This window comes from Bufo gargarizans, chromosome 9 (assembly GCF_014858855.1).
Source record: "Bufo gargarizans isolate SCDJY-AF-19 chromosome 9, ASM1485885v1, whole genome shotgun sequence".
NCBI lineage: Eukaryota > Metazoa > Chordata > Amphibia > Anura > Bufonidae > Bufo > Bufo gargarizans.
The window spans coordinates 20,263,299-20,279,114 of record NC_058088.1 but is presented as its reverse complement, the minus strand read 5'-3'; the positions used below and the strand labels follow the sequence as shown (position 1 = coordinate 20,279,114).

The following is a 15,816-nucleotide window of genomic DNA, read 5'->3' as shown; positions in this document are numbered from 1 at the left end:
CAGTGGGGTTGGGGTTAATATGGTGGATGCCCGATTCGTTCGGACTCTGGTTTGTCTTTTAGTCCTTTATCTAGATCAATACCCATATTCGCCATCGACTCTGCTCCTCTTACTCAGGGGAACTTGACACACATTGTAGATAACATACATCTTCGGGTGGGGGCCCTCCATAATGAATTTATTTCTTGCTATGTCCTTGAAGGTCTTCCCACTCCTATCATGTTAGGACTTTCCTGGTTGGTAGCGCACAATCCTGTTGTTGATTGGCAGGCCAGAGAGTGTAGTGAGGATTGAAGGGACAATTGCATAAGTAGCAGTTGCTCAGCCACCTCAATTACAACCTTACCAGCATTTGTGTCCGACTTTTCTCTGTAAAGGTGTGTCAGGAGTTACCACCCCATCGTCTATATGATTGCCCGGTTAACCTGCTCCCTGGAGCAAAGTTACCTATGACCAGGTTATATAATCTTTCTGGCCCCGAAAGACAAGCCATGAAGGACTATATTTCCGAGAGTCTGTCTAAAGGACATATCGGACCCTCTTCCTCACGCCTGGCTGCAGGGTTCTTCCCTGTGTCCTTGCCTATATTTTCGTGAACTAAATCGGATAACTATCTGAGACCCCTATCCTTTTCCTCTCATTTTTGACCTCTATAATCAGAAATGGTTTTCCAAAATGGATTTAAGGGGAACCTACAATCTGATTCGCATCAAAGAGGGGGATGAGCGGAAGACAGCGTTTAACACTCCTGAGTGGCATTATGAAAACTTGGTCATGGTGGCCTCACTAATGCTCCTGCTGTCTTTCAACACTTTGTCAACGATATCTTTAGTCATCTTGTTGGCAGATTTGTGGTGATATATCTTGACGATATTTTGATCTAGTCACTTGATCTGGAGACACACAAGGCACATGTCAGGCAGGTGTTTCAGATTTTACAGACTAATAAGCTTATATGCTAAATTGGAGAAATGTGTATTCGCCATACAGGAGGTACAATTCCTGGGGTATCTTCTATCAGCTTCAGGGTTCCGTATGGATCCAGAAAAGGTCCGCGTGATCCTAGAATGAGATCTTCCTGAGAACCTAAAAGCTCTGCAGTGTTTTTTGGGTTTTGACAATTTCTATAGAAAATTCATTCAGACATATTCTGCGATTGTCAAACCCCTTACGGACATGACAAAGAAGGGGACAGATTTTCCTAAATGGTCTAACGCTGCTAAACTGGCTTTTTCCTCTCTGAAGGAGAGTTTCACCTCTGCACCCATGGGGGTGGGGGCAGTACTGTCCCAGGGTCAGTCTCCAAATAAATGGTATCCTTGTGCTTTCTTTTCTAACAAATTGTCGGCAGCCGAGAAGAATTATGATATAGGCAACAGGGAACTTTTAGGTATTAAATTAGCGTTTGAGGAATGGTTTCTCTTTTTGGAGGGGGCAGCTCATCCTGTCACGGTGATTACGGATCATAAAAACCTGTTATACCTTGAGTCTGCTAAACATCTTACCCCTAGACAAGCTAGGTGGTATTTGTTTTTTTACAATGAATGGTGGTCTTTACAGGAAGGACCGTTAGGGCCTCCTGGTATACTGCTCAAAATGCAAACAAAAAAGAACTAAAGGGGCAGCAGACTAAATAAAACTTTACTTTTAATACATCAGGAGATAAAAAAGCCCCTACTAGACAAACAACGATTAAGACATGCCCGGTGGGTGTACGCACCGAACAGAATTGCCACAGGTGAGAGGGGCAGGGGCGGTAATGGACGGGCGGCGGGTACGTGAACGCAGACCACTAGCCCTAGTACCTCCCTGCTTGACCTGTGACACCCTATAAGTATCCAAGTGACGGGGTCCAAAAAAACCCCTTGCGGGGTTTTTTTGGACCCCGTCACTTGGATACTTATAGGGTGTCACAGGTCAAGCAGGGAGGTACTAGGGCTAGTGGTCTGCGTTCACGTACCCGCCGCCCGTCCATTACCGCCCCTGCCCCTCTCACCTGTGGCAATTCTGTTCGGTGCGTACACCCACCGGGCATGTCTTAATCGTTGTTTGTCTAGTAGGGGCTTTTTTATCTCCTGATGTATTAAAAGTAAAGTTTTATTTAGTCTGCTGCCCTATTTGTTTTTTTACCAGGTTTAATTTTATCACCTATCGTCCGGGGGCAAAAAATACCAAATCTGTCTTGAAGTTTTCCTGGAGGGAGTGATGTTGACGATCTGGTGCCGATTTTATAAAAGGGGGTGGTTGTCTCTGCGTTACACTCAGACCTGGAGGGGATGGTGTTGGAGGCTCAGGGGGACGCCCCGGTCTCCTGTGCCTTAGGAAAGTTGTTTGTGCCTTTCAATTTGTGCCTTAAAATATTAAAAGAACATCATAACTCTGCACTCGCTGGGCACCCAGGTAGTAGGGCAACCTCGGATCTATTGTCTCGTCCTTTTATGGTGGCCGAGGTTGCCCCAGAATGTAGTTGATTTTGTGTCTACCTGTGCACGTGCTAAAGTCACTCATACTTATCCGGCAGGGTCTCTGTTGCCACTGGTCATTCCCAACAGGTTCATGGTTCAAGTGGTGCATTTCATTGCCTTACCCGCGTTGCCAAATGCTAGATCCCTGGCTCAGGTTTTTATCAGTGAAATAGTGAAGCTTCACAGGGTCCCTTCCAATGTTGTTTCAGATCGTGGAACCCAGTTTATTTAGAAATTCTGGAGAGCTTTTTGTTCTCGCCTTGGGGTACATTTGTACTTTTCCTCAGCCTTCCATCCGCAGTTGGACGGTCAGACCGAATGCACCAACCAAAACCTAGAGACTTAACTTAGATGTTTTGTGTCTGAAAATCAGGAGGAATGGTCATCTTACTTACCTTTAGCAGAGTTTGCTATAAACAATCACCATCAAGAATCAACTGGTAAGTCACAATTTTTTGGTGCACATGGTTTTCATCCACAATTTAGTACTTTTAGTGAGGGGGAGCCTTCTGGGTTCCCCCAGGAAGAACGGTTTACATCATCACTCTCTTCTGTATGGAGAAAGGTTCAAAGCAACTATAAACGTATGGCTGATAAAAAAACGTTCGTCAGGTAAATGACTATGTGTGGTTGTCGATTAGGAATATTAAGTTAAAGGTTGCCTCTTGGAAATTTGGTGCTAGGTTTATTGGTCCTTATAGAATAGTCGCCGTCATTAACTCCTTGGCATTTCGCCTAGAGCTTCCTCAAACTTTGAAAATTCATAATGTTTTTCAGAAATTGTTGCTCAAAAAGTATGTTGCACCTTCGGAACATCACCTTTACTGCCCCCTCCAATCATTGTCGATGGCAATTTGGAGTTTGAGGTGGCAAGAATTGTAGATTCTCGTTTTGTCTGTCGCTCCCTTCAATATCTGGTGCATTGGATGGGTTACAGTCTGGAAGAAAGAATGTGGGTGCCAGCTTCGGAAGTAAACGCCAGGTTAATTTGTTCTTTCCACATTTCTCGGCTGGAGAAACCTGGTCCTGAATGTCTGGTGGCCCCTCGTAGAAAGGGGGCTACTGTCACGTGGGTGTCGCGACCTATCACTGACCGTGTTGTGCCTGGAGTCAGAAGGTTGCAGCGGGTGGCTACGCGCCTGGTTTGTCAAGGGATCGCTCCATGACCTAATGGTGAAATTGGATTCCAGGTCCAGGTTTTCCCGCCTAGGTTTGCGATCCATTTTGTCCCATTTAGGAATCTGTAGTTTTTCCTTTCAGCTGTTCTCTCTCAGCCACTCCCAGCTACTATATATTCTCCCTTTTTGCTTCCCTTGTTGCCAGATATAGACCTTCCTTCCAAATCTTGTATTCTGGCCTCAGGTGAACAACAGTTGCTGTGGCCGTTGGAACTGGAGCTGTTGGATCTCCGGTTCTCTCCTGTTGTTTCCTTTCGGGGATTGTTGTTTGTTCTTTCCCTGTTGTTACCCTAGGTGTCAGTGGTGAGGACTATTCACTACCTAGGGCTTATTTCAGGGTAAGCCATGGACAAGGCATGTGATCGGCGTATGGGTTAGCAGCCCGTCTAGGGACGTCAGAGAAACCAGGTGCCAGTGCCAGGTGAGCTAGGGGGTCACCACTCCTCCCTCTCCCTAGTGGAAGGGTACTCCTCTTCCCGCCCCTCTGCGCTGCACGTCTGTTACCTGCCATCTCAGACGTGATACCTGGCATGTGATATGGGTGCAATTGCAAGGGGTAATCTATTTCCACTCACCCAATCTTACACTCATCCCCCAAATGCAAATTTTTCCTAAATCGCACCCCAGACGCATACCACCACCCATCATTAGGCTAATGCACAAGCACACACAGATACATACTGCTCTCAAACATCAAAACACTCTTTGAAAGGCTACGGATTTTTAGATCACACAGGAACTAAACGTGTTAAAGGGGTTATCCAATGCTGTAAATTTCCCCCTACCGACTGGGCCCCTCACACTGATTCTACTTACCTAGCTCTCCACGTTGCTCCTGGTGCCCGCACGGCCGCCGCTACTTCTTTCCATGCATGGAGGAAAACATCCAGTGTCGGGGGGGAGAAGCTATCAGCCAATGGCAGGCAGTGATGGGAACTAGCCTGCCTAGCATCACGGGTGACGCTAGGGAGGCTCATCCCTTTCACCTCCTGCCATTGGCTGCTCCCCCCGTCACCGGAAGTTTTCATCCATGCACAGGGAGAAGCAGAGGCGGCCATGCGGGGAGCCTGGTAAGTAGAATGGCAGAGAACAACAGGAGACCTAACACTTACAGGTCTTTCTGCATCGATGAGGGTGGAGGAGAGTGGAACACACTCAGTCTTGGTTGCCCTCAAAATGTGAACTCTGGCCATAAAGGGAACCTGTAGTATAGTGAGGAACCGCACTCTTCAAAAAGATGTCACCGATGCCAATCAAGGGCTGTTAGGCCGTTATCCAAGTAATGAAGTATTGAGGTACTCAGGTTGAAAATTTTGCAATTCAAGTATAGCTTTATTTCATATTTTCTGCATCATCCATTTGCCCAGTGGTATATATCAATGACAGAATATTTCTGACCGGACGTTTCGGTCACAATGGACTTTCATCAGCGGTCATATTATCTGTAGGGTGGGTAGAGGCATTCCAGCGCCCCAGAAATGCCTCTACCCACCCTACAGATATGACCGCTGATGAAGGTCCATCGTGACCGAAACGTCCGGTCAGAAATATTCTGTCATTGATATATACCACTAGGCAAATGGATGATGCAGAAAATATGAAATAAAGCTATACTTCAATTGCAAAATTTTCAACCTGAGTGCCTCAATACTTCATTACTTGCATAAAGGGAACCTGTCATCAACTTTATGCTGATCTCACTGAGGACAGCATAAAATAGTGACGGAAATGGTGATTTCAGTGGTGTGTCACTCATGAGCTAAAAGTAAGTGGTTGTCAAGAACCAGCATCATAATAATTACAGCCCAAATTAGAAAAGGGTCAAATCTACCTGAGAAGAGTCCTGGTTATTCATAATCTCCTGCTCTCCCCCCCCCCCCCCCCCCCCCATCTGCTGATGATCGGCAGTTTTCTCCTAGAGAGAAAGGGAAACAACTAGGTAGAAGACTGTCAGTCATCAGCAGGTGGGCAGGGAGAGCAGGAATTTATGAATAACCAGGACTCTTCGTTGGCCGTGACTCTTTTCCAGGCCACTAATGTCACCTGTTCTTTACACTCTTCAAGGACAAGTATAACCCCATACATGTCTGTGAAGGTTCTCATTTATCCAGGTCATGGTATATATCTGTAAAGAATAAATCAAGGCAACTGGACGTACTGTAAGTTTCACTCGTTCTTCCAACGAGCTTTCTCAATTCTGAGTGATTGTACAAAAATTCTGGGAATAAATATGTAACTGAATCCTTACATATCTGTAGAATCTGTTAATTATACCCAGCTTGAATAGAGGTGGTGGTGGTGGTGGTGGTGGGGGGGGGGGGGGGGGGGTTAGACATCTATTGTCTGCCACATACAATGCTGTCTTGACACCTTTTTCTGGGAAGTCTTTATCACCTACTGACTCCAATTAGGATAATGGAATCAACACCTTTAACCCAATGCTGGGTATAATTACCAGATGTGGATTCAGTTACATATTTATTCCCAGAATTTTTGTACAATCACTCAGAATTGAGAAAGCTTGTTGGAAGAACGAGTGAAACGTTTTCAAGAAATCTACAGTACGTCCAGTTGCCTTGATTTATTCTTTACAGATATAACCCCATACAGATTCTTATTTGTATATTATCTGATACTAAAATGTCCTGTTTGTTTTGGCAGATGTTGGAGATAGTGGGACCCAGTTGGGTGCTGGACAGAAACAACGCATTGCCCTTGCTCGAGCTCTTGCACGTAAACCCAAGTTACTTATTCTGGATGAAGCTTCAAGTTGCCTGGATGTTGAAACAGAGCATGAGGTGCAGAACTGTGATCATTACAGCAAATTAATGTGATATTTTTGGCTTTTGCATGTTGACAATTTTCTCTCTTCCACAGATCCAGCAGTCTCTTCAGGGGATCCCAGGTCTCACTCTTCTGATCATCGCTCATAGGCTTCGTACTGTGCGAACAGCAGATCAGATTCTCATTCTGGATGGGGGTCGAGTAGTAGAGTGTGGAAGCCACAATGAGCTTGTACAGAAGAAAGGCACTTACTGTAGACTCTTGCAAAATGGTGACTGAAAAACGTGGACATTGGAATAATAGAGCACCGCTAGCTTTGTTACTGTGCCGCTTACCTGCGCCAGCACCTTTCCAGGGCCAGATTTATTGACACGTACAGTAAGCATCCTAAAGGATGGAAGTCTGGTAGAAAGAAAAAGTATATGTAAATAATATGTTCACTTCCAGTTGGGAGAAAACTACAACTTTTTGTTGGTGTCAGGAAAAAGGTGATGTGGACCTTGCATAGTTTAGTAGCTGCCCCATGTTCGATGTGCTGTAAGATTCAGTATAAGCCTAGCTGTTAACAACCCAGCCAATCACTGGACTTGGTTACGTGCCGTTGATGCATCTGTAACCGCTGAGTTGTGATTGGCCGAGTGGTCGCTTGACCATTGGCCGTTCGATCATCCCTTCCGGTCTGGAGACCAAAAGCCCCGGGGGCCGAATGAGGAGGGATATAACGAGGTACTAGTAATAGATGAGTAAAGCTTTATTTTTGGGTTTATAAGCCTTTCTGCTCTCCTTAAAAACTTCTGGACAACCCCGTTAATAGGTGTCTGACATTTGTCCAGTGTACAATCAGTATTCAGCTATTTCTAGGTCTCGATGGTTATCAGTGTGTCATGAATTGCCAGAAAATGTAAAAACAACAAAAAATAAATAAAAGGGAGTCTGTCACCTCCATATGGCCATATACAGTGCTTACATTGTCCTATAGCACAGCTGTACATGAATGTCAAAGTACCTTTGTCTTTTTCTTTACACTTGCAGAAGCTGGAAAAAAATAAGTTTAAATCATATGCAAATGAGCCCTCGCAAGTGCCCAGGGGCGGCGTTCACTGTGTTGGCGCCCAGACTGCTCTGCCTTTTTTCATTGTTGCCCCAGCCTCTGCATGCCCTTCTATTCCCAAGCGTCATCCTTCGGTCCGGCCGAGATCCTGCGCACTGCGATGCCCATTGTGGGCACAGCTTTGCTTTAACTACTGCTCATGCGCCAGCAAACGGCGCAAAACCACCAATCTAAATTTGATAACATATCGTGTAGAGCGATCATCAATATCTATAACCCAGAAAGTCCCTTTAACTCTATTTCAATGAATTTGGAACTTTTGTATTTAAAAAAAAATGGAGGAACATGTTAGACCTAGAAATAGCAAAAATAGTTAAAATTTAGACATCCATATTAACCACTTCACATCCGGGCCATTTGCCCCCTTCCTGACCAGGCCTAATTTTGCAAATCTGACATATGTCGCTTTATGTGGTAATAGGTTTGGAAGGCTTTTACTTATCCAAGCCGTTCAGGGATTGTTTTCTCGTGACACATTGTACTTCATGAAGGTCATAAATTTGAGTCAATATATTTCAATTCGCAATTTTCAAAATTTCTATTTCTCTGCTTTTAAAACAGCAAGTGATTCCTCATAAAATATTTATTACTTAACATTCCCCATAGGTCTCCTTTATGTTGGCATCATTTTGTAAATGTCATTTTATTTTTTTAGGACGTTAGAAGGCTTAGAATTTTAGAAGCAATTCTTAAAAATGTTTTAAAATTGCCAAAACCCACTTTTAAAAGGACCAGTTCAGGTCTGAAGTCACTTTGTGGGGCTTACATAATGGATATCCCCCTTAAATGACCCCATTGTAGAAACTACACCCCTCAAGTTACTTCAAACAGATTTTACAAACTTTGTTAACCCTTTAGGTCATGAATGTCAAACTCATGGCCCTCCAGATGTTGCAAAACTACAACTCCCATCATTCCCTGATAGCTGTAGTATGCCCAGGCATGATGGGAGTTGTAGTTTTGCAACAGCTGGAGGGCCACGAGTTTGACATCCCTGCTTTAGGTGTTCCACAAGAATTAAAGGAAAATGGAGATCAAATTTTGAAATTTCACTTTTTTGGCAGATTTTCCATTTTAATCAATTTTTTTCTTTAACACATCGAGGGTTAACAGCCAAACAAAACTCAATATTTATTACCCCGATTCTGCGGTTTACAGAAACGTAAACTTCTGTACGGGCACACGGCAGGGCGCAGAAGGAGCGCCGAATGGTTTTTGGAACGCAGATTTTGCCGAATTGGTTTTTAGATGCCATGTCCCATTTGAAGCCCCCCTGATTCACCCTTAAAGTAGAAACTTCCATAAAGTGACCCTATTTTGGAAACTAGGGGATAAGGTGCCAGTTTTATTGGTACTATTTTGGGGTACATATGATTTTTTTTATTGTTCTATATTAAGTTTTTTGTGAGGCAAGGTAACCAAAAAAATGGCTGTTTTGGCACGGTTTTTATTTTTTACAACATTCATCTGACAGGGTAGATCACTTGCTATTTTTATAGAGCAGGTTGTTACGGACACAATGATATCAAATATGTCTACTTTCTTTGTTTCAGTTTTACATAATAACACATTTTTGAAAAAAAATAAATTATGTTTTTGTGTCTCCATTTTCTGAATGCCTTATTTTATTTATTTTTTTATGCCAAGCGTCTTGTGCAGGTGCTCGTTTTTTGCAGGAAGAGTTGACGTTTTTATTGTTACTATTTTTGGGTACATATGATTTTTTTGATCATTCATTATAACACTTTATAGGGCAAGGTGGCCAACAAATTGGTTATTTTAGCACCGTTTTTATTTATTTATTTTTACTGCGTTCACCTGAGGGGTTAGGTCATGTAACATTTTTATAGAGCAGATCGTTACAGACGTCGCAATACCTAATATGTATACTTTTTTCTTATTTATTCAAGTTTTACACAATAGCATTTTTAAAACCCAAAAAATGATGCTTTAGTGTCTCCATCTTATTTTTTTTTGTTTTTGACCGATTGTCTTAGTTAGGGTCTCGTTTTTGTAGGATGAGGTGACAGTTTGATTGGTACTATTTTTATTTTAACACTTTATTTTTTATTTTACACTTTGCGTCCCCCCATAAGGTCATACAAGACCTCTGGGGGACATTTAACTTCACTATTGATTTCTCCTGTAACTGGAGATGACATAGTAGCCTCAGTTACAGAGGAAATACACCCCCCAGTGAGGCTGAACAGCAGTATACAACGCTGTACAGCCTCAGTGCAGGGCTGATCGAGGTCTGTAGAAGACCCGATAGCTCCTGCACTCTCCCAGCCCCGGCGGTCACATGGCCGCAAGGCCGGGACAGGAAGCGCACAGTATACACAGCGCTCTGTGAGGCAGGGACACCTGGACACTGTCCCTGCCTTCTCTCTGGGTTGCCCTGCTGTCACTGACAGTGGGCAACCTGCTCTGCAGCTGCATGTTTAGCGTGCGGCTGCCATGTCTGAATGGATGTTCAGAAACGTCCATTCAGAGATAGTGATCCACCTCCTGGACGATTATAGTCAATTGGCAGATGGGAGGTGGTTAAAGAGGTTCTCTGGAAGTAACTTTAAATGGTTGCAAGCAACCTGTTCTAGAATGTGAGCAGGACTGGTTGCCATCATCTGCAGAGCTGCGATTGGGGCCTCACTACACTGCTCTACAATAAATGGTAATGATGCGATCCTGCCTACCATTTGGCACCATGGCTGAGCAGCCTGATAGAAATGCTCACTAATGGCTAGTATATGCAAGTGCTACAGCATAGTGTGTCGTGAGGCCCCGCACTTCACCCACTCTAGGCAGCTCTGCAGGTGGAGGCCACCAGACCTGCTAATGTTCTACGACAGGTTGCTTGCAGCCATTTTAAATAATTTCCAAAGAACCCTGTTAAGGCCTAAACAATAGTTGTAGAACAGAATTTGTGGTGTTCTTGGTCTATGGTGTTTCTAGTGTACAGTGGTTATTTGCTACTGAAACAGGTCCCAGTAAGGACAACCACTGAGCCAGCTTTATGGGTGCTCAAGGTTCATGGATGGGGGGTGGGTTTCAAAGGTAAGCCCGTCTGGACCAAGCTGACGGAACAGCTACTGTACTATAAATCAAAGACAAAAATTATGAGTCTTGTAAGAAAGCACAGTGCATCACTGGTTATGCATAGAACTTAAATATGGACATAAACTGGACAAGTTGCCCATGTTCCTTGTCCACCGCTTAAAAAGTGCCTGTAACGAGAATGCCAGAACTGGACTGTAAATGTGATGAATTTCAGATGGCACATCTCAAAATCAATGTTTAGTCCCCTGGTATAAGAGGACTTAGCATATGTATCAAACATACCTGTTTATTTAGTTTTCTATCAGTCTTCTTCCCTCCAACATCCTTGTATCGGTTCTGAACCCTTAAAGAGTAGCCCAGCAGGATCGGCCTTATGCTTAAAGCTTACATAATTTTTCAAAAAAGTCTGCCCGATAGCTGTGCTTCTTTGTACAATCATAACTGTGAAGGAACAGCTATGTTTTTTTTTTTTTTTACAGCCATATTATTCCTTGTTTCAGCTGCACAGCTAGAGGCATCTCACTCAGAAGCAGGGGGCATCTCTCTTCTGCCAGCACCGTACTGCTGTGACATCCTTTTCTTTACTTACCCCTCGTTTATCTGTTCTGTGAGCTCTAGAGCTGAAAACGAGTGGGAAGTCACTGGAGGCTCCTGTCACGTTCTGAAGCTGTGTAGAAGCAGTTCTTTTAAAATCGGGCTCAGTATCGCAGCTAGTACTAACACGCCCCCATGTCCTCTCAGCCATCTTCTGAGTCTCCATTACCAGGGATGGATCTCGTCTGACAGCAGGCAGTGGGCGGCAACTTAGGTGGAAGTGGGTGAAACCCTGGATCGAGCTAATCAAACAGCGTCTGAATACGACGTGCTGAATTTTAATGGATGTTGGCGCGTACAAAGAATAAAGCTTTTGTTTTAAAATTTCTGAACAGTCTGCGCTACTTGTCCCCCATTTCCTCCTTTTTAGCGTGGTGTAACTTTTGCTATTACCCTTTTGAGCATGACCATCTGTGTCATAACAGTCGATTGTTGTAAAATGTCACCTGATGGAGAATCATATTGTGTATGTGATTTGCATAGGTAGATCATAAATATCACATCATGGGGGTCCCTGCACCCCAACAGTCAGATGTCCTCAGCAGCCCTGGTGTTGGAAATAACACAGTGGACGAACCGAGCAGCAGAGACGGATAGGTCATCCATTAATATCTAGAGCCCAGACAACCCCATTAAGGGCCTACTAGAGGGTCAGTACAATCCTTGAGGTATATGCAGATATTTCATCATAACGTGAACCAGTGTGAGATCTGCGTCTACGAGAACAAGTATTTGCTATGGCAGTAGAAGATATTTCCACGTTGATGTTTTAACAACAGATTTTTATTTTCCATATTACGAAGAAGCTCTGTATGGTAATTGCTCAGGTTTTCTTGCCTTAACGCTTTGCAAGATAGATGCATGTACAACGTTATGCAACTCCTCTCCCTGCACAGATCCAAGCTATTAGATTTTCATTGCTATAGAGCAGGCATCCTCAAACTGCGGCCCTCCAGCTGTTGCAAAACTACAACTCCCAGCATGCCCGAGCAGCCTACAGCAGGGCATGGTGGGAGTTGTAGTTTTACAACAGCTGGAGGGCCGCAGTTTGAGGATGCCTGCTAGAGAGTATAAAAAAGAAAAAAAAATTATATATATTTTTCTGTTATGACCCAAGCGCCAGAGACAGAAAAGTTTCCCTGTAAAGGCACATCCATGCGGTCAGGTTTCTGCATACGGTTTTTGAAGCCAAAATCGGGAGTGGCTCATAAAAGGAAAGGCAGTATAAAGTACAGATACGACTTCTCTTTTTTAATTTACTCCGGGTTTTGGCTTCCAAAATTGCATCCAGAAACCCGATTGTGTGTCTGTAGCCTAAAGCTACTTTCACATCTGTGACACAAACTGGTTTAGTTCCCGCCGATTCTCTGCAATTTTGCTGAAATGTGGCTGCATCTGGAGAATTTGAGCAGGTTATTCTCTGCCAGAATACACGACGTGGACATGAAAGTAGCCTTATTCTTTCAGAAGTAAACTTGGATCCTGATAAAGAATGATAATGGAGCGTGACAGCACATTTACTCTTCGCATCTCTCATTCTACATAGATGAGATCTACCGTACTTTATCTCAATGGTAATAAAAGTGGTTTAGAGGATAAAAAGATAAGATAAACTCAACCTAAGGCTACTTTCACACTTGCGTTCGATCGGATCCGTTCTGAACGGATCCGCTCATATTAATGCAGATGGTGGCTCCGTTCAGAACGGATCCGTCTGCATTAGAACTTAGAAAATTTTTCTAAGTCTGAAAGTAGCATGCGCGGATCCGTTCAGACTTTACATTGAAAGTCAATGGGGGACGGATCCGCTTGAAGATTGAGCCATATGGTGTCATCTTCAAGCGGATCCGTCCCCATTGACTTACATTGTAAGTCGGAACGGATCCGCTCGCCTCCGCACGGCCAGGCGGACACCCGAACGCTGCTTGCAGCGTTCAGGTGTCCGCTCACTGAGCGGAGCGGAGGCTGAGCGCTGGCAGACGGATGCATTCTCAGTGGATCCGCCTCCACTGAGAATGCATTAGGGCCAGACGGCTGCGTTCAGGGCAGCTTGTGAGCCCCTTCAAACGGAGCTCACGAGCGGACACCTGAACGCAGGTGTGAAAGGAGCCTAACTTTTCAATCTTCGACACTCCATATATTCAGGAGAATGGGATCAGTGTTCTTGTGATGGGTGCAGGTCACAGGGGGGTTGGACCCTACCGATCAGGCATTTATCTCCGATACTGTGAATTGTAAGCTCCAGCCTCAATATACTAGGGGAAATATCTGGGGTGCTGCACTCGTTTCAGGCTGTTTCACACAAGCGGATGCCGTGCGTGACATCCGCTCGTGTGAAACAGCCCGAAAGTTGAGGAGTAGCAACTAGCAAGGAAAGTTTTACTTCTCGGTTCTGTGTGTAAAGATAACAGCTGCTTACCATCATTGCCTCATGGTTGGCAATGTTAAAAAAAAACAAAAAAACAAAAAACATCCCGTTTGTACAGTTTCCAGGAATACAGGAACTCTTCTTCAAATCATCACCCCCTTTACCATTTCAGCAGTATGTATCTGACTGGTTTTATTTCTACTAACGAGCATGAATACGAACACCTCTAATCACCCTGTCCAGTGCATTAAAACAAGGCTCCCGTTCTGGATCATGGAAATTTTTGGTCTCTTCAGCTATTGATAAGTAAACAGAGATGCAGAAGCAAATCTCGATAAGACCATAGTCCTTCTGGGCAAAGGCAGGATGCAGTCACAACGTATAGGAATGTCAAACTATGCACAAGGAAGAGAGGGTGACGGGTATAAAAATAATCCCGTCCCCCTATGAAAAAACAAAACACTTTACTGATCCAGAATAACATATGTAAAGTTTCGATCTGCTCAGTGGTTAATGACCGATAAAGGCACCTACACGAGTCAAAACGTCTTAGATTTCTTATGGAAGATCGGTAAAAGGTTTTTGGATTGCTTCTAGGCGACAGTCAGAGGTGGCCATTGTGTGCTATGCTTTTTCCATAGGTACCATTCAGTTCTTTGGGAGTTACAGAAACAGCTTAGCACAGCCCGATTGGCTGTTTCTGGATGAGATGGGAATACCTCTAACGCTGAAACTTGCCCTAATGAGTATGTTGGTATAGAAGTAGGATGATCCGGTATCATGACCGCGCTGCCAAGGAATACTCATTAGCAGGGAGTTGGCTCCAAAGATGGTCTTTATTGATGACCGGACCGAATGAAAGGAGTATTCCGCCCCGTGACACACAATCTGAATAAAGACCATCTTTGGAGTATTTACTGGCGCTCAGTTACGATACCAGATCATCCTATTTCTGTACTTAGTCATACACAGTGATATGTTCTACCGCACAACCATCAAAGGTGAGCAGCCCGCTATCATCACTTCATCCTATGCCAAACACGTATTACACCAGGGGTGCCAAGTTTTTTTTATCTCTCTACAGAGTAGGTTGACACCCTTCGAAAGGACCCACCTAGGGGCCCCAGTTTAGGTACTGCAAGCAATAGAACAAACCAAGCGATTCACGGCTTGGTAGATAAGATAGCACAAACAAAAAATCAATGCATGCACTGAAGGCGGTATGTGCCAGACCTGCTTCCATTTTTAAAAGGACAGTTAGCCTGTTTCTCTGCATCATTTGGATTTACTTACATTTCTTAAAATGTTTGCATACGTACAGACATTAGCAGCTCTGTGACATAACTAGTTCAAGTATTACACAACTTAGAACGTATAGAGGACCAGGTTATCCTAAAACAAAGGCCAGAGGCCACACTTCAAAGCCAGGAGCACACAAGGTGTGGTGAAATGTTTGATGGCTTTTTTTTTTTTTTTTTAAGTTCAAGGCCAGCAATAAATCCATCCTATAGAGAGTACAAAGGAAATAAAAGGCATAAAATATGCACTATGTCTACTAATTACATTATAGAATTGCATAAAAAGCTAATTGGTCATATAATATTAGAAACACTTCAGAGGGGGCAATCAGATGAATGACCATAAAGGGCTATTGAATATTAAAGGCTATGGACACAGACATGGAAAAAACTATTTTTACATATGTTGGTGGTTACTTTGAGTTAAAAAACTAAAGTTGCACCAAGTTTCAGGCTACAATTTTCATTTATTGTTCAGAACCGCTGATATTTAGTTTACAGCCAGTTCCTAGTAGCAGACCTTTCTCATGGGCATGTGTGTCCAGGATGCTGCTGTCTTCTCTAGCTCTCGTGTATCCACACAGATTTATTCCTACGTGGATTTTCCCTGCTACAGCACATAAGGGATATCCTGTACCTTGTACTGGCAATTACCGATGCAGACGAGTTTGTGATTAAACATTCCTCCCCCTGCTGAATTTCCAGTGGAAGGTCTGCTCTCTCTCTACACGTCTTATTTACTACCTTGTACGCATTTCCATATCCCCAGCTACAGCTTGTGTGATCTGACCTTCTTAGATCCTCTCCTCCCTCAGATCTGCTGTGTCCAACCTCCTCCCACTCCCTGCTGCTGTTTCTAAAACTGAAATAAGGGATGGGGAGAACACAGAGCTCTCAAAAACAGGAGCAGAACTCTGGATTGATGTCGGATTCTGCAGCACCAGCATATACAGTGCTGCCC

The 15,816-nt window shown here is 43.9% G+C and overlaps 1 protein-coding gene across 4 annotated transcripts in view; it reads left to right on the top strand.

Annotated features, from left to right (window-relative positions):
• TAP2 (transporter 2, ATP binding cassette subfamily B member) overlaps positions 1-7,382 on the top strand; it is a 35,216-nt gene extending 27,834 nt beyond the window's left edge. For all 4 annotated transcript variants that reach the window (XM_044268841.1, XM_044268839.1, XM_044268840.1 and 1 more), the window contains exons 11-12: positions 6,305-6,441; positions 6,521-7,382. In XM_044268841.1, coding sequence (XP_044124776.1) covers positions 6,305-6,441; positions 6,521-6,706 — 323 coding nt within the window. In that variant the 3' untranslated portion in view covers positions 6,707-7,382. The remainder of the gene's footprint in view (positions 1-6,304; positions 6,442-6,520) is intronic.
• The last annotated feature ends 8,434 nt before the right edge of the window (positions 7,383-15,816 follow it).